This window comes from Apteryx mantelli, chromosome 14, assembly GCF_036417845.1.
Source record: "Apteryx mantelli isolate bAptMan1 chromosome 14, bAptMan1.hap1, whole genome shotgun sequence".
Classification (NCBI taxonomy): Eukaryota; Metazoa; Chordata; class Aves; order Apterygiformes; family Apterygidae; genus Apteryx; species Apteryx mantelli.
In genome coordinates, this window is record NC_089991.1 from 6,899,538 (window position 1) to 6,919,358 (window position 19,821).

General features: G+C 37.6%; 1 protein-coding gene across 2 annotated transcripts in view; it reads right to left on the reverse strand.

Annotated features, from left to right (window-relative positions):
* Positions 1-19,821, reverse strand: part of RNF130 (ring finger protein 130) — a 45,530-nt gene that overhangs the window by 13,960 nt on the left and 11,749 nt on the right. For both annotated transcript variants that reach the window (XM_067305148.1, XM_067305149.1), the window contains exons 3-5: positions 5,786-6,036; positions 1,749-1,820; positions 93-175 (exon numbers count right to left, since the gene is read on the reverse strand). In XM_067305148.1, coding sequence (XP_067161249.1) covers positions 93-175; positions 1,749-1,820; positions 5,786-6,036 — 406 coding nt within the window. The remainder of the gene's footprint in view (positions 1-92; positions 176-1,748; positions 1,821-5,785; positions 6,037-19,821) is intronic.

The following is a 19,821-nucleotide window of genomic DNA, read 5'->3' on the forward strand; positions in this document are numbered from 1 at the left end:
GTGTCTGCAAATTGCAATGCACATATTGCACAAAATGAAGCAAAGGAGCACGAAGAAAATTGTTTCTAAACAAAGCAACTTTACTAGCTTACTTGCATGGTAAAATGCGGACAACATCGTTCTGCTTGTAACTCTCAATGCAGACAGCACAATGATCAAAGTCTGGATCTGTTTCCTAAAATGAATAGAGTGAAAATTCAGGTCAAGAGTTTAGGCTACAATGAAGCTAAATGTAGTTTTGATTAGTATGTGAATTGCATTGTGACAAAGTGGCTATTACTAGGAAGATGCAAAAACAATAACTGGGTTGTTATGCTCCAACATAACTTGGAAACCCTCCCCCCCCCCGCAAAACCTCATGCATATAAATGCTCACCCCTCATTTGGAACTGGTAACCAACTATTTGAAACTTAAGTTACAGTGAGTGTTATAATATTCAGTTAATTCACTATAAAATACAGTAGCAATTTTCCTTGAGGATTTACTTCAGCTTTGAGCTCAAACATTTATTTTATACAAGTTGGGTTAGGTTTTTATTCTGAGATTCCCTTTTATAGCCAGGACTAGCAATTTTTGTTATTTCAGAGTAGTCCAGTATTTTTGTCTGCTTCTCACTTCCAGAAATATCATCTTTCTCCATCTTCCAAAAGTTACGATAATCATTTTTACAACAAGAGAATTTAAAGCTTTCACTGAAAAAGGGCTGACATCATTTGGATGGAGCTATGACATTAGCAATATACATTTATAATGTTTGGGCCTGAGACAAAACAGACTGTGCCTTCTCTTAGTTCATTTTCAATACTAGAAAGTAATAGCAAAATACTAAGGCAGGATCCACAGCAAGACTATTAGACACTCCTTGTCAGAGTGCCACTCCGTCCACATGGGGAGGGAGAAAAAGCGGAAAGACTTCTTTGGACTTCTCCCCAGAAACAAGTTCTTCCATCACTTAACTAAATCCTACATTACTGATAGTGTTGATAAAGATAAGAAGTAATCAAGCCAGAGGCCCAAGGTATTTTTCTCTTAAAAAAGACAGCATTCCCTTGCATATTGCAAAGTAAAAATTAAGCACGATTAATTTACTATTTTTTCCCTTAATCAGAATGATCAATTATTCTGTGCTTCTCAAATATAGTTCTTCACAGACTAATGCTTCAGAACCAAGGACAAAGCAGTACTGCTGATAAAAGGATGAAAAAAAGTTTAGGATTTAAGATATCAAACATTTTAATTTTTATATTGACTACAACTTTTCTTTGAGTAACATTTAGTATCTTTAATGAAACACCTCTTCATATTTCCTCTCAGATTACTGAATATTCAGCTTTTATATAAGAGATTGTCCTTTATTATGTGTCATATATATATATTTTATATAATATATATATTTTAAACACAACTTACATATATAATGATTCTTAGCTTAGTATTCCACCACTAGCCCTGGGTACTCTTAACAGCAAAAAACCCTAGCCAGCTAGCACACAAAACCACTCTCAACTACAGTTGCCAGGTAGACTGCAACAAGTTCTTAAGCAAGAAAAACTTCTTTGAAATGTACACTTACAGCATACATAAATGCCAAAAGTCACACTAAATACTATGCCAGAGGATGAACTCTCCAACAAGAAAGCCAAGATCAAAAATCAGAAGAGAAAGGAAAAGCCAAGAAGTGAATTCTCTGCTGGCAAAAATTAAACATGAGGTTCAAGACGACTATGTTGAAATCTTATTATTGTACCTTATCACCCTTCTTTACTGTCCTGGTTGTCAATTTACCGATGGCTTTCTTGGCAGCATCTCCAAGACGACGCTAATAAAGTGACAAAGAAAAGAACACAAATTAACCCTGATAATCAGACTTCATTACTGTACTTTACAATGACTTATTCAGGCTAGATACTTACATTGCAATACACTGTGACAGCAGTCACACATAAAACACAAAGGGCACCCAGCAGAACCACAGCTAGATTTGTCAGGAAGGAAAAATCCAGCTGCAGAGCTCATGAATGCACTCAATATGTGTGGGCATAAACCCCACGGACTGTATGAAACAGTCTACAGAAGTCGCCCAAACCCTGTGCAACAAAGCTGATGAAACCCTGCCAGCAGGAAAAGAATTAAAACATGCCTCCCCCTTGATTTCCATTATATTCTGTTCATTTTGCTTTTTATCCAACACGCTGTAATACATTTTGTTCTCTTCTTAAGCTTGAAATTTGGTTTTCCTTCCCGAGTACGCTGACCTTACTCTGAGACATAAGAGATCCTCAGTGTAACCTAGTTTTTATCTCACTATAACCTGAAACCACCAGTATTTCACAAAGAAAATACTTATGGGTCATGAAATCTAAGTAAGTCAATGCAGACTTAAATAAGGCTGAAATTCATACTGGTTTGAAGATTAACCTACCTCATTCTGATTGCAAAAGGCCTTTTTTTTTTTTTTTTTTTTAAATTACCAGCACTGTTGGATGGATGGAGGGAGCCACTTCTGTGCTCAAAGTGCTGATTCCTGCTGCAATGCCCCAATTGCCAGCCAATTAAGAATGGCTATTTGGCAGCTGATTCACGGGATCCCAGAGACAGGGCACCGAGTAGAACAAAGCTCACGTTTTCTTGTTTCAGTAACCAGAGAAGCAAGATGGGGTTTACACCGACTGGAACAAGGAAGTTCATTTGTTTCCTCCCTTATCTCAATCTTGTACTAAATATTCTGTCTTTGAAAGAGGCAGAGTTCTCATGATCTGCTTCTGGGTATGTGAACTGCACATACCACACTCCTGTATAACTGTGAACATATGTGCATTTTCTGTGCCCACATCCTTTATAAGTTTGACAATTAATTCCTTCCTAAGTCTCCCCCCTTCCCTTTGTATCACACTTTTTCTTTCTCTGCATACAAGCAGAAATTAACAGGGCTGCTTTTATTAAAAAAAAAACCACACAAGATCTCAGAAGGCCACCACAACTGTATATATTGTGTTAAGACCACTAACTGTACCACCATTACTCGGGGAGTACATAAGCACATGTTTTTTTGGTGTTTTCCACAGAAGAATGGCTCTTTCGTTTTTCAGGATATGGATTAAAAAAAAAAAAAATATATATATATATACACACACTGGGACCCAAATACTGGAGTATACCTGTGCAGGAAACGCAGCATCAGAAACAGCTGGGATGGGGGCATTTACTACCTCCTGAAGCCAGAAGTCCTATCCTAACTCCCACACATTAGAAACCGCTCAGTCTAAGCAATTCTACATTACATGTCCTGAAATGGGCACATTGGCTTAAGCACTTAACACCACAGAAGACGCTGGCACACTGCTGTTTTACTGAAATAGATTATCATTGCACAACCAAAAGGGTGATTACTACGAAAGGAACAAAGCTGAAAAGACATGGTGAGGCAGTTAACTTAAATGGTTGACACTACCACCTAAATAACCGTGGGTAGTATTTATATTTAGTTGTACTGCATAAGTTTGCATTTGCAGTACAAAAAAATCTTACCTAAGATACTATCTTCCTATTGAAAGCATTGCTGTTTCAACAAAACTCTTCCAAAATGTATACATGTTCCCTTATGTAAACAAATTCACTAACAATAACCTTCTCCATTTAAGAGCTGTATGGGAAGCACAGTAAGTTTTCAGGTTAGTCTTCATGGAAATTTCTATTTGCTTGAAAACTTGTAAAATAGATATCTTGTGATGAAGGGATCTAGTCTGATATCAGACCATATCGCTGATGCTAGTCACATTCCACATCAACGAAAAGCATTTATGCTACCGACTTTAACAAGCGCGCTTTTGCCACTGCAAAATTTTCTAATTTTAACAAATACTTTCCTAAGCTAACATTGGGAATGATTGGGATTTGCTTTTTTGTCAAATTAGGGCATAGGCATACAGAATACTTGCTTTTAAAACACACAACCGCCTTGATGGAAAAGGCCATCACTACATACAAAGGAGTTTCATAACTGCTCTGGCGGAAGTGCACAAGAGTAACCATGTGAAATACCAGTATCTACTTGCACTATCTACAAAACACAGCATGTTTTTGACGTTTTCTGAAGGAGAAAAAAAGGAAGCGTGCCTCTCCACATAACTTAAAAACAACAGCACAGCTTAAAACAAGTTATTTCATCACTAACAGTACAGTGTTCTCTCTGTGAAAGCTCTTCAAAAAAGCACTGTAGCTGTCGCCACCTTCTTATTAAAGTTTAATAAGCTCAGCTTTTTAAACCACATAAAAATTTCATCAAGTTTCTCCTGACCTTTGTAAAAATCTAAAGAAAGAAAAAAGGTCATAAAAGCCCTTTCCCCATGGAGCAGCTCTTTTGAAACATGGGCATTTTGAAGAAGCCTAGAACCATGTAGGGGATGCAGCAGGCACAATTTAGTGCTCCACAGACATATCATTGAGTAACAGTTATATTTAAACTTTTACCATCCCAAGGGACCTCACTAAGCACCAGTTACAGTGTGGTCATTTACGAATGACATCCTTAGGAAAGTCTACAAAATACCCAGGGGACCTGCAGCGTCAGACGTTATTTCTAGAAACTGGGAAGGAAATCCTTTGTCGCAACTGAGGCTTTACAAGTTTGCGTTTGTTTTAGGTTTGACAAAGTAATATTTAGCGGAACCTTCAGAGATTTTAAATAATCACAAGCAGTCTTTAATGGAACATATCCAAAGCACTGCCTGGCGGTGGGACCCTCCGTGTCAGCGCTAACTCGGAGGGAAGGGGGTCTGTGGCTACGGGCCAGCAGCTTCATAAATGATCCTTGACAGAGAGATACGGAGGCAAAGAGAGCACAGATTTCCCGAGGTTTACTGCTCCTTCCCAATAAAAGCCAAGGCACGCTATGGAGGCAGTGGGTCAGTAAGTCCATGCTAATACAACATGAAAAAATTACTTCCAGAGTTTAATCCATATTTGAGGTGATGACTTGATTTATTCAGGACACCTGAGAATGACCATCTCTAGTTCAAATACACAAGTTCTTAAATTAGAGGTGAAAAAGAATACAAGAAGGCATTTTAGACAAGATAATTACTGAAGTTACAGGACCAGTAGAATTAGGCAGCTCATATCTTGTGTTATCTTGAACAAAGCTGGAAGTTAGTGAAAAATCACCGAACAATTCTATCTTTTAGTTTTCTTAATCTAACCTTCATGATACATCATAGTTTGATAATGCCTCAATACATCTGCATTACTTTACCTATTACTAAAGCTATCCTTTATAGCATGGGTAGAATTTATAAGGAATAAGGACTTAAAGGAATTAACTAATCCAAATGGAGCTCTATGACTTATCTCACTCCACCAGTTAACAAAAATTCCCCCACAAAAATAAACATTAGCTCTGTGTTCCACTACACTATACAAGTTCGTTCACAGTTTAACTCTCCCACCCATTCCCAATGTCCTAAGGAAAAGTAATATACTATACAATATGTGATAGTCAGCCAACAAAGATTCTCTCTTCCCCTTTGACTCATACTCAAACAAAACAAATATTTTGCCTCAGTTCTATTCTTTCCTGTTGTATATAATAAGATCTTGCATTGGTGCTACTCAAGATAACAACAATTTGCTATATAAAATCCCTGTCCAGCAGCATACTCCACCTCTGAACAAAGATATTTTGAATACTAGTTTGATGGATAGTCCTTAGAGATGATTTTCTATGTACAGTAGTTAATAGAGAGCAAATAATTTCCATAGTTTAGAGAAGCAAGGGAATTCCCTTACCTGATTCCTGTCACGTGCACTTGTGTACCTGATCTTCTGGATGAAGTAAAATATTAACCATGCTGAAGAAATTATCATCAAAACAATGAATGATATTGACACAAAGACTAGAGAGCCCCGACTGAAGTTTTTTGGAGGAACACGGGATCCCACTGCTATTGCCATCAAGACAGAGATATTCTTTTCCAAATAATTCAGGATCTCCTTAACCTTTGATTCTGTAATCATGACAGCAACAATGTCTCCAGTTCCTATGAGAAAAGAAAAACATATTTAATTTCCATTTAAAATTAACCTGGCATGCTGCTCACAACATTTTCTAAATATAAAACCATTTGACAGCTTGAAGAAATTAATCTAAGCCATCCGTGGCATAAGAAACATACTTCTTGGCACTCATGGCTTATCCTTCAAACCCAGTTTTTCAAATTAAGGCGTTAACATTCAAACACTTTGTAGCTCCACATGAAGTAACAGATCTCTAATGATAGTTAAGCAGTACTTCTTGATTATAACTATTGTGCGTACTTTGAACTAGCTTTAAAAAGTACATTTGTTCCAGATTTGAAGCTGTGAATACCTAAACAGGCAACTCATGGAAAAACCTTTAGAAAATGAGCGCAGTGATGTTGCTAGGGTGGTCTTAGTGTATACAGAGCTGAGTATAAGTTGCTCTGTAAAGTTACACAATTTCCCCTATATGGTCACCAGGATTTCACAAGTGAAAAAGGCTGTCAAGAGCTTGTAAACCACAACTCCACCAAGGAAGCAACAAAGCCAAACTTCCACCTAGATCATTTCAGACAAAAGCAACTTCAGCAGAAGTTTGAGTGCTGATTTTATCATCCATACAAAGACACTCTCAACAAGATACCGAGGAGGCTGGCAGATTTCTCAACTCCATTTTGAACCTGTAGCTCATCTTGTTTTCTTAGTGTCTTTCCTCCAGACTGCCTCCTGTCCCAAAGGGAAAAGTTCTTGGCACAAAGATACCAAGAGACTCGCTAAACTGTATGACCAGCTGAAAGAGAGTGAAACCACCTTCAGAGCAGAGAGAGCACCTACATGTTAAAAACTGAAGCCCCACACAGAAGAGGATCTTGAACTCCGGATAATTCTGATCTATATTCAAAGAACGCAAAATTTATAGGAAAAACAAAGCCAGAAAGAAAATAAACATTGAGTGCCATTCTTGCCCATCTAGATCTATTTACTTCCTATACTAAAGCCCTTTCAAGGTCTATTTTCAAAACCCTTGAAAGTCTGCTCATTTGTTGGCTCCATCTGTTTGCTCCAATTTACATTCCCTGAGAGAGGAACTGTAAAACGTGAGTGACTTCAGCACTGAGACTCTGGATTTAGAGTGGATTTAAGTTAAAGAGATTTAGTGTGACAGTGAGGACAGAACATGAGGTCCTATTTTAAAGCAAGGAAGTCAGAGTCTTTTAATCAAAATCCTATTTTTAAGAAGTTACTGTACCCAGAAAATGATGTAGGAAGACTCAAAAGAGCAGCATTTCTGAACCCAGAGCTCAATAAGTCATGTGACAGTCCCAAACAGCCACATAATTTTCCAAGATGGGTCTTTACTAGAGCTTTGTAACAGTCTTATGTTATATCATTATCCTTTCCATTTGCAAAGCCAAGGAGTCACATTTATAGTCACTATCCTCAGTTTCAGAGAGTTTCCTAACATTTGTGATAAAACTGATAGAACTACTCAGAAAAATAAGAACCAATACTCTCACAAATTAGGATTTGCACAATAATTCCTTGAAAATAATTCACAGCCCCAAATCAGTCTCCCCATGAAATCTTAACATTTCTTTAAAATTGGAAGTCTAAAGGCATAGTCAAGAATTCATGCCTTGTCCTGGTAACGTGGGTGTAAGCAGGAAAAGAATGTTCAGTGTTTCCTCTTGAGTATTTTAAAAACAAATGTCACAGTAACTCAAAAGCTTTAAATAGCAACCAGAAACCAACATAATTTATGGATACAGCTCATTAAATCAGTAGTACACCACAGATTCACACAAAGTCCACTGCAGACCACGTCTCCAGAGATACTTCTCCAGTTTCATGCAAGCTAACTAAGATATTTAGTGAGCAGCAAAGCTCAGAAACAGTGAAAATCCACCATGTGCTTTATTATCGAGGAACACTGCTTGGATTCCTATACTTCCCATCAGGAAGAGATCCTAAGCAAAGTCCTTGCCCAGACCTGCAGCAGTTACAGGACAAGAGCTACCTTTCCTGCAACTTAAGGATTCTGTACGTAGATGCAGCAGGTACTCCTGCAACCCCAAACACTCAGATGAAAGATCAATCAAGAGCAGAAAATTTATATTGCTTGATATTTTCCCTAGGCTTCACTTCTGTTTTTTATGTCTAGTTCTGGCAGTGAAGAGAGGGAGGAGGGACTGTTTTCCCTGGAGCGTGCATTCTGTTATGCTTCCCCAGTAGGTATTTATTTGCACTGTGGAATTATGTTAGTATTAAAATATCAGTCAGCAGTACTCAGTGTAGCATTCTGACATGATTTATATAGGGGTATCTGCAAAGCAAATCTGATCTTATGATACTAGTCCAGTTGTGTCCAAATCAAAAGCTGAAGTCTCTACCTATTCCCTGCTGCCCAGGGAAGGTGACAAAGCTGACAATCTGTCATGTGTTTTATATAAGGCCTAGCACAAAGGGAACCTCTGGCATTACTGCAAAGTGATTTGCATGCCAAATGACTCAACTGGGAACAGCCAAAGTGCTACTGCTGCTTCTGACCCTGCAAGAAGCAAGGAGAACCGCAGAAAAGAAAAATAACTTGTGCCTGTTTAACATACTGAAACTCAGTGGAAACTGGGACTTGGTTCACCCCTGCTTTTGTCAGGGGCATCACCCTAAATACTTATAGAAAGAGCACTCTGCTTGAGAAGAATTGGGGGCAGGAGGAGACATTGACTCGTTTATTTTAAGCACCTTGAAACCTTGCATTTCTGAAACTTAAGTAGAAAAAAAAAAGCCTCAGGTGAAAACAGAAAGACCAACAGTGTTTGTAGAAGGTAGAATACAGTATTACTACATAATCTTATGAAAAGCAACACTCCCCTCAGCTAAGCTAGAATGCCCACCAGCTACACAACCACAGACCACGACAGGCAGCAGGCCCAAGATAAATATTGACATCTGTAAATATAAGTCATTGAAGTGCCATCATCCAAACCTAGACAGCTTTCTAGCTGCAATTTTACTATGTGAATGCTTAATTAGGATAGCTCTGCAACCCCGTGTAGGAAAAGGAAGTGACAATCATTAATTCTGTATAGTATTACAGTGGGAGAGAAGAAAGGAGGACTTGACAGCTGAGAAGACACTAAAACAGAGATGAGAAAAACTAGCAACATCTAGAACAGTCTCCTGTAGAGCTAACGCAACTACTTTGCTATCTTCTCACTAGTCTATCCATATCTAGCAATTCTAAAAGAGTACTTATAGAAAGTCAATAGAAGTTATTTCAAAGAAAAATGACTAGTCTCATCACTAGCAAGTAATTAAGTTTTTTATTAGTTGTTGGCTACCAAACCTTTCTCAGACGCTCAAAATACAGACAACTGTGGCAGTCGTGGTTCAAAGAGCAAACCTCAGACACCTCCCATCCATCTACTGTCTTTCCTTTGGAGGACACAGGGAACAGCTGCCTGGTAAAAATGCAACTGCCAAATAGCTGATTTTTTTTCTTCCTGAACTTGTAAACGGTCCAAGCAGCCGCTTGGTCAATACTGGGGGAGAAGGGAGGGCGAGACAACTCCTCCTGGGCATCCTGAGCAGCCTGGCGCAGAGCTGGTGCTACTGCTGCAGTGATTCAGCCTCCTCCCCCACAGATGGGGAGGGCCCAAACCTGAAATCCTATTTCAAGGATGGCAAGCGTTGGACCACCCGTGAGAGGCACCAAACTATTTTGATTCAGTATGACAACACTTACAGACAACTGAGAATTAAGTCAGATACTTGTAACAAAGGTTAGCAGTTTTCTAACGGCTGACGTTTTCAGCTAAAATCCTTGTAATTTCGTAAGCCTTGGCTGTGCATGCTGATGCTTGTTGCAGACACAGCATGAAGAAGATAAGTTGCAGTCATCTCACACTTGCAAAAGAATATTGCTCTCTCTTAAAACAGCAGACAACATTTAAGTTGTAACTGAGGCCTTTCATGACTTCATTCTGAAAATCCTAAGCTTAACATATTCATCTGAATTTCACTGGTGGCAATTTCAGAGGAGTTCCTAAAACAAAAACATCTTTCTACTAAAGGTAAGGAGTAGTGCAGACAGTCACTTGTAGGCTGGATTCAGGGCATGATTCAGACATCAAAAACCCAACATACAAATGCCACTGCCTATTCAATTGCAATAGTGCAAACTTCATAATGACAAAGTAATTGGAGAGGAAATTGCCCATCTTCACAAACTAGAGTTCTCTATTCTTGTATTAAAATTTGATAACTGTATGTTAAGCATTTGTCAAGACATTCAATTGGGGATAAAAATCTGGCAACATGCACTATCCAGTGCCCAGGAAGGGCATCTATCCCATCACTGAGTGACAGATCTCTTGGAATAACACCATGGAAAAGTGAGACCGCAGTAAGGAGCAGTTACTTGTGAGCAGTTACTTGTTGGAAAATGCTTTTATTCAAGCAATTTCAGATCTGTAATAGCCTTTTTGTAAGTCCCATTCACTGATGTTTTACACATGCAAAATAAAGACATGCTTAAAAAAGAATAAAGATCTAATGCCATTTCTGAAGTCTACTGTCCACTCCAGCCATACAGAAAACAGTATCACCATACTCTACTTTTTGGCTATTATGAGTAGAAGACAAGTTGATAAATGGTTTCCAGACCTTCCTGTGAAATGACCTTGCGGATGCAAGCACAAATTCAGGAACTTATAAACAAAGACAGACTATAACTTTTTTTCCCCTGGGAGAAAAGCTCCTTCAAAATAGTTTACTGGTTTGAAGGTGTTTTGTTCCTTTTCTCTTCTACCACCAGGTAACAAAATATGAAGGGAGAGGGCAACTGTCACATACAGAGGTTACTTTAGAAGCCCTATTTGCATAAGCAAAAAAGATGACATTTGTGGAAGTTAATGTAACTGTGACAAATCAAGTTGGCCAATGATGACAGAATTTGGGAGCCCACAAAACATCAGTGAAGAAAACAGGAAAGCACAAAGGAAGTGCTATTGTTATATATGAAGTCTGAAAGACTGATTTGGAGTTATAGGAAAATATTAGAACAAGTCCGAATTGAAAGGCAGCAGAGGTGGAAGCAAGAACTACCTGAACAGGGTAACTGATTAAGCCAAGGAGAAAGGACAGAATTCACAGAACCAACAAGGCAAGAAGATAAGGGAAAGAAAAGGCATAATTATTAGGAGAATAAAGTCAGAGAAGAAAGAAAGGATATATATATATATATATATTTAAAGGCAAGAAGAGAAAGAACCACATCACTCTCAGCACTGATTTAGCTGAATGATCTGTCTTAACCATAATTAGAGTAGGTTGGACAGAATGGAAGTTACACTAAAAAAAACCACAGGATGCACATGGAAAGGGTGGAGTGTAAACAGCATTTCACACTGTTGGAAGTGAAAGAACAGAGATGTAAAATAAATGAAAAGCAGAAACAAGGAATCCAAGTACAAGTCAGAGAAAAAGAAATCACAGTAAAAAACAAACAGGAATAAGACACAAAGTTGAGATGAAAGGGGATATGTGAATATTCACAGAGATCTCACTGGTTATTTAAGGATGATGCTTCTGAGTTCATGTTATTACCCATGTTAGAATATCAATTTTATGATAATGAAAGGTAATATTACAGCTACACTGCAAGAAAAGATGGACTCAAGAGATCACATCCTTTATATAAATATAAGTTCCATGATGATTAGTGGCATTGGGGGAAAAAAACAAATTCTTCAGATACTTTAAAATTTTAATCTGATACAAAATGGAGAAATTCACTCTTAAGAATTTAAGTCTTACATTCTAAAATCGACTTTCATAAAAGCAGACAGCAAAAGGAAGAGTCTTGGCATTTCTTCAGATTGATTAAAACAGGTCTAGCTGCACATTTTTATTTTGATCTAATCAGAAAGTAAACAAGAGCACATCCAAGCTGTCAACACACGAGTGCAATCTCAAGGGCAGAATTTGTTGTTTGAGAAGTCTCAAATCAAATACTTCTGAAAACAAAAATCCCTGGCATGTTATTTAGTTCTAAACAAGCAAGATAATTTAATGCCAAAAATATGCATCAATTTTAAAATGAGACTGAATAGTGTTTTAAAACATTTTGCTTTCTGTTGTATTTGTAACACTGAGAATGTTGAGTACTTGTCTGGTACGCAAACATTTACTTTAGGATCTCTATTTTATGTAGTGCCAGACATTAGAACAGATGTTGCAATACTACCATGAAAAAAATGTAAATGGCAGCAGTATATGAAACTTACCTAAAAATCATGCTTTCACAGGGATACATCAGTTAAACACAATCAGCAGAACTAGCTATCCCAAAACATGGAGTAGCTATTTGCAAAGACCACAAGTTTCTTTACTACACCAATCAACACAAAGCAACCTGAAAAACATTTGCTGCTGAGGCTAAAACTTGAATTCTGACTGTCTACTTAAGAGGACAAAGAAGCAGATATTCAAATTTAGTGCAGACCAGGCTTCCGTGAATTGCAAGTGAAATACAATCAAGTTACATCTGAAGAACAGTCAAAATTCTTCTTTGACTGCAGCAACAGAAGCTTTAAAAGATTTTACTCTACCAGGCTTAAGGCAGGACACTGGACTGTCACTCAAATATGCCTACTTCAGTATTTTGAAACGTACCATGCATTACAGTACTGCTAATAGAGATATGACAACAAAAGCTCACTGAAGTTCTGCTCCTTTAAGAAAAAGGCATGTGATTGAGAGCTAGAAAAACAGCAACAGCAAGAGCAGCTTTCCAAAGATGGGTGTGATTGAATTAACTTCACAACAAATACTAAAGTCTAGTCAGCTTCTGGTTACACTAGCCTGTAACATGTTAAATTATTGTTATGTATGACCTGTGGTTGCAATAATCTTATAAGTAAGAAAGATCTTTCTAATGCCCTGTTATTAAACCAGTAATGGTGCTCCAACACAATGTTCTCAGCATCATACTTGTAGATCAGCTTTGTGGCCTAGTAAGTCCAAGAGCTTATAAAAGGGAGAGCTAAACCGTCCAAAAGTTTCCTCACCTGGTTTTGCCATGTTTAGAATTCAACTACTGACACATTATTTCATAACCCAATTGCTCTACTCCGGCGCTCAATGAAGATGTTTCTTTCCTGCCAAACAGGTAATCATAGCTGAACCATCCTGTTTCACTCAGCCTGCTTCTTCCCAAGACCAACCCATGCAGATACACTCGTGATGGTGGAGATCCACTCTTACATTTCCTCAAGGTTAACAAGGTCTTAGGTCCATCTGTCTCTTCACAATACCCACCACGTACCCCAGCTGAGAAACTACTCTCAAAGATACAATACAGTATTAGGATGTAGAAGTGAGGCCTTAGACTGTGCTATTGACCTTTCCCTCTCCATCACCCTCACTCAGAAAGACAGCTCCTTCTTGTCTATCATAAGACATATGATATTAAACACTGTTAGAAGAATTAAGATCCTACTATGCAGCTTGAAGATACACTCATCTCTAAGCCTTCCACAAGTTCCTGAATCTCTGCCTCATCTTGATTTTTGAGAAGCAAATTATTCTACTTCAACACTTCTGATGGGCATCAGGAAGACAGATTCATGGCAGGTGTGCTGAGAAGAAAGGAGCACCAGAAGGGAAAAATTATACATCTCTAGAATTGTAACTGTAGCAGAGTTAATTTTAAAAGGTATGGGCAGGTGTGGTTTTTTCTTCCTCCTCACTTTTGACTGGCTTGACTATTTGCTTATATTGAATATACCCTTTCTGCAGAGGGACACTATTATCTTCTGTGAAACATTTATATATATTTTTAATGTATGCAGCCTAGTCTTTTTTTTTTTTTTTTTAAACACCCAGAAAAAGCAAGCCTAGAAAAAGGGAAAAAAGCAGATAAATATTGCAATGTTTCTACAGACATTTCACTTGGTATTCTTCTCTTCTAACAATGCTTCTTTTAATCTACCTGCACTATGATTTTTGAAAAGGAAACAGATATTCCACTTAAATAATCCTAGAAGAATCAAGAAGTCCTGATAAAAAGGAATTTATCATTTTACCATCCCCTTTCTATTATTTGTGCATACATTTTTGCTTTCATTCAGCATAAGTTTTACTGAAATTTGACTATGAAGTAGAGTGAACAAATTGCATTTGCAGTCCTATTTAAATATTACTGTTGAGATATCAGTACACTAACAAAAAGAAGTGCAAATTTTATATTCAAACCTTGAGCAAATGCAAACTAGTAAAAAGCAGAAAGGTCACATTAAGCTTTCACCCAAGAAGCAGTATAATACTATTACTGGGCAAATGCAAACTAAAATTAGTCAACTACCAAACAGTGTTTCCTCATTAACCAGTTTCACATATTTATAAAATACAGAAGGAGTCTTATCATCAGAGGTTAATTACGGTTTATTTGAAAACTATTTATCTTTGCAGATACTTCTGGAACAATGTCCTGAAACTGATACCTTAGATATGGTTTTAACATCCAAAGACTGATTACAGTGTCTGCATTTTTGATTAATCAGAATAACCTCATGTAGACCTTATTGGTATTTAAAATATATATATGCTTAATTTTGATAACAGACTCAATATTCTTGCATATTGTAATGTGAGTAGGTGGCTTCCATTTTGCTATTTCTGGATAGTAGTTTCCATTCTGGCTAATGGATCTTGGAGCTCCCAAAATAGGGATTTCTAATAAAGGTGGTCTGTTGTGGTCGTGTATTTTGTTTTAGCTTCAGACAACTGTAACTCAGAACCATCAATCTAGATGGTCATTCCAAAAAAGAAATGGTAGGAGAACCTTATCGAAAGACACCACAAATATTTTTAGAACTTCATAAACAGCAAATCCATAGATTTGAATCAGATTTGATTCCACAGAATCCATAGATTTAGGAATTACTCTGCTGCTGGAGCTTGGGTCTTTGGCTAAGAAAAAGAGTGTAATTACTTATAGTCACTAACAGTCCCATGGGCCTTTTCCTAGTCACAGAACTAATTACCCTCTCAGTTGGCTACGGAAAAATGAGCCTAACTGCTGATATTTCAGTTGTGGATGAAGCACATACCATGCAAAAATACTGGCAAGGACAGGCTCAGTAAGACACTGAGGCTACATTAGTTTTGTGGAGGGGTTTCCCTGGCTTGTCCTGAACAGGCAATCGCTTCCCTGTGTCCCAGAGCCTGTGCTCCAAACGCTCTGCTCCGAGGCTCGTTAACTGTCAGACAACTCCATCTACTGTAGGACGGATTTTCCTGATGAATATACCTCCAAGAAATGCAGCGGGAAACAGAATTAAATTGACACTTGCTCCTAACGTTTTCAATTAGCAAATATAAACAATACAATAATTAACAATATAAAATGATCAAAGATATGTTAACTACGTTTACACTACTGAAGTTTTTTTTCTCCTTTTTTAAAGCTTCATCTGTAATGACTCATTTCTCCTTTTCACCACCGTGCCAGAGTAAAGGGCATCACCTTTATCCAGTCCTTCTGGCCACGTTAATTATTAACGACTGCTTCAAAACAAAAGAATTTGAAGAAAGCCGCCATTAGATAATACCCTTAAGACCACACCATCTGAATAACTGCGCTTTTGTATTCCTAGTTCAACAAGACACAGAAGAACTCTGAGTTGTGAATTCAAAGCAGGTCTCAGTAATCCAGGGACAATTTCATGACGGATTTGATGAATATTTCAGCTGTATTCCAACACACGTTTGGGCAGAGTAACCTACAAAGCATCCTGCCTTAGTTTTTAATGCATCATTTTAGCTTACAGTTACATAAATGGACGGTTTGAGAAAAAGAGGGAAGTGGCAGAAGAGTAGATTTGCTGCACGCAGTAAGAACCTGCATCACAGCAGAGCAGCGGTTCAAAGCCCAGAGCTCTTCAGTCTAATTCTACCTACCCCAGATTAGGGCGAGAGCATGGAATAGCCATTAGATGGCAACGGCTCCAAGTTACTTCCGGTCCCTGCCGTCTCTGACCTAGTGACCTAAAATAATCCACACAAAAATTCACTCACAATTTTATCCTCCCTATTCAAAGCAAACACAAATGCTGCTTCTGGTGCCAGTGTTCTCCTGTAAGCGAATATAGGAGGATCAGAAATTTCTGCCTTGAATGGAAACTGCTGGGTTTTTTTTGAAGCCAGTATTGGGTAGAAGGAAATAGATCCTGAGAAAAGTGTCTCTCGCAGTACTAGGACAGTAGAAAGTCTCCTCCTATGCACATCACTGAATAGAAAAACTTCCTTAAAGAAAAAGAACGCATCGTTTCTTCAGAAGTGCAATGAAGCTGTATCAAGACGCAGTGTCTGCAACTTGTTCTAAAGACCCAGAGATTTAACCTGTGTCAGGCAAAATTCTCTGAACAAGGTATTCTATCATATGTTGTGCAAATACTTAAAGAAATGTCTTCAGCACTGATAAATAGTAGTTACTGGAGTTCAGCAATTTTATTTTGACATTTTTATATATATATTTGTACTGCAAGATACTGAGGACTAGAGTTTAATTTAGAGGTTATTTTAGCTTCTCTTCTTTTCTGTATCTCCATATAAAACTCTAGATTTTTTTTTTTACTAGATCAGTTCAATAGATAATTTAAGTAATACGTATTTAATAGGACTGTCTCAACCACATAAAAAGAATTAAAATGTTATTTTACCTGCATTTCCTTCCTATTCCCATAATTGATTATAAAGGAGACAGCTACTAAATATTTTTTCCACCACAGGCTTTCTACATTAGACAATATCTGTTCTGCTTTAACAGAAGTAGCAAGCAAAACCACTCATAAAACTGCCTTCCTGCCAGTGATATCATAGTCTAACATATCCTATACGCTGGGAAAGATGTCCTTCACTTAGATGATAGAGGACATTTACAAGAACATGTAAAATAAATGTATTTTACATGCACATAGTAATACATACAGGGAGATGTTCAGAGAAAAAAATATTGCTGCAAATAAGATTAACAGAAATAAACTTAAAAAAAAGAGTACACCAACTTAGGTCAACATCTACTTTAAAACAGGACTCCAAGTCCAAGGGGCTTAGACTTAATGGACTATCACACAAGAAAAAAAACATTCTGATATTAGCAATAGAAACTGTTCATTTGATGTAATGATGATAGTCCGATGCAAGAGTGATAGTTGACATTTGATCACCAGAAGGATTTATGTTCTGCTATTCTGTCAAGTGATTTATGTTCTGCTATTCTGTCGAGTACGAACAAATTTTCATGAGATTAAATTTTTCAAATGTGTATTCAGGCATAAAATAATTTGGATAAAACAGTCTCATAGATGAGACCTACTTACTCAGCTCCTTTCAAAAGGAATCACCTCTGCAGGTTTAAGGTAGGCAACATACATAGATCTGTACAATACTTTATTTTTTTGCCCTCTTCCCCTCCCCCCCCCACTTTTTTTAAGCACAGACATTCCCTAAGCTGGTGTTTAGGATTCATAAAAATACCAAACCAGGAAAGCATGCAGTTCAAAAAGCATGCATTATCAGCAGTTGCTGTTTTCCTCTGTGTTTCTCCAGCAAGACGGAATATTCCTAAGGCTTTCTAGGCTGCAGGATAAAGACTATGGAATAGTGATACAAAGTGACAACACTTATTTTTCACCTGTCTATAGAAAAAAAGCAGAAAGCCCTGAATGAGGTGGCTGTAAGACAGATGCAAACAGAAACAGAGTAAAGAATGCATTTTTTTTTTTAATAAAAAGAGGAATAGTAGACAGCACTAGACATCATATGGCAACAAGACAAATTTGGTGGCCCACCTTCATTTTCATTTTATGTCAACTCTATTTAACACACATTTAACTGAATTAGTAGTAGAATGGCTATCAAATAGACAGGGTCAACTTCTCCTGATCTTTAGAAACAGAAAATACTAAGGAGAAGAGATGTAATGCATTGAAATATCCAGCTAGCAGATGACATGGCCATTTACCACAAAAATATACAAGTAGTAATATGGTTGCCAAGGCAGAAAAAGGAGGACCAGAGAATGCTTTGAGTGCACATAAGATGACTTTACACACACTATCCATTGGATAATTTAGGATAACTTTCACAAAGTGGAATTCTGGATTCCAAATCTTCACTGTGCTGAAATTAAAACCAAATGACTAGTCTACATTTCATAATTACGCACATGTACAGATCTTGTGTCAAGCAAACAGGAAGTTAATTATGGGGAGCTCAGCAAAATGCAGATGGCTAAACAGATCCCATTCATGATCATAAAACAATCAAAATCAAAAATGTGCAGTAGCATTCCTTTTATTAGTGTTACAGTAATGACATTAACATAAAACCAAGGTGGTACTTAATTTCTAGATAATGACTTTTAGTCTGCTGCATACTTTGAACACTTCCAAGTCCAATACTAATTTTGAGACAGCGCCTTCAGGCCCAAATCAGTGACAGATTCTAGTATACCAAGGGATTGAGTACATACAGCTAAAAAATAGTTTCTTAAAAGACTTAAAGGTAAAATATGCATCATCTCCAGTAATTATCTTTTTTTTTTTTTTGGAAAAAAAGACCTCACCATGAGTAAGAACAGATATTTTGAAATCAACATGCTGAAGATGGTATTAGCTTTTTTCCAAATATCAAGTATTCAAGCAGTTACCTGACCATTCTACAGCTTGCAAGACACCATTTCTCCACAGCAGATCTCAGGTCTTAAAACTTGAGCGATTATTTCAAGCTACCTGAACCATCAGATCTATTGACATATTTTCAGAGGCACGACACTGGTCTTAAGAGCTGAAACACCGAGTGAACATGCACTTCTTAAAAGACGGACACCATCCCATTGCTATGAGAGCAACTGCCAAATCTAACCGCATTATGAGAAAAAGGATATTAAAATTGTAATCAAATCCATTAAATATTTTAGCACGTACTAGAACAATGCTAGACCTGTGTTTTTATTGGTAATCTCTCTCTCACAATAAAGCATTCCAGATTACAGGAGAAGTCACAAACCATTGCTAAAAAAAGACTGCTGGCTTTACCATCTTACAGATAGGTCAAGGAGACAGAGCTGAAGGCTTTGGTGGGGGGGGTACTACATAGGAAGAGAGAAGTGGCAAAGGACCACAAAAGGAAGGTGGTAAAGAATGTTTCACTAGAACATGGGGCTTTTCACCTGCAGATTACATGTAAAAGCGTCTGAGGAAGGTGACTAAGAAAAAAAATTGCAACAGGCTTAGAATTGTTACACAAAGCTCCCTGGGAAATTCTTGAAGTACACAGAATTGGGAAGGTAAAACCCCACTACACTAGAACAAGCCACAGGACATTTCCCTTGCATGATGCTCGCTCAAATCACAAAATAAGAGAAACAAGTGACCACAGGGCTTTTTTAGTAGAAAAATCCAACCCCAACTATGTGACAATAGGCAGAGCAATAACTAGGAAACTCCAGTTTCCAAGCAACCCCCTCTGTGCTTAAAGAAAAAGGATTGGAAATATTTTAGAAAAAGATTCAGTAGTTCAGCTATCAAATATAGAAACAGACCTTTCGCAATTAAGCTAAATAATTCCGAAGTGATAAAATCTGGGAAAGTGAAAGCTTTGCAGTTATCAGAACTGTGAAAGTTATTCGTAGCAAAGGAAGTATGAGGCTCCCACCAGCTAAACTCACTCACTGATAATGGCAAAATTTTACACGTGAATAGTCCTAAAAATATAGAAGTCTGTAGAAATCCAACTTT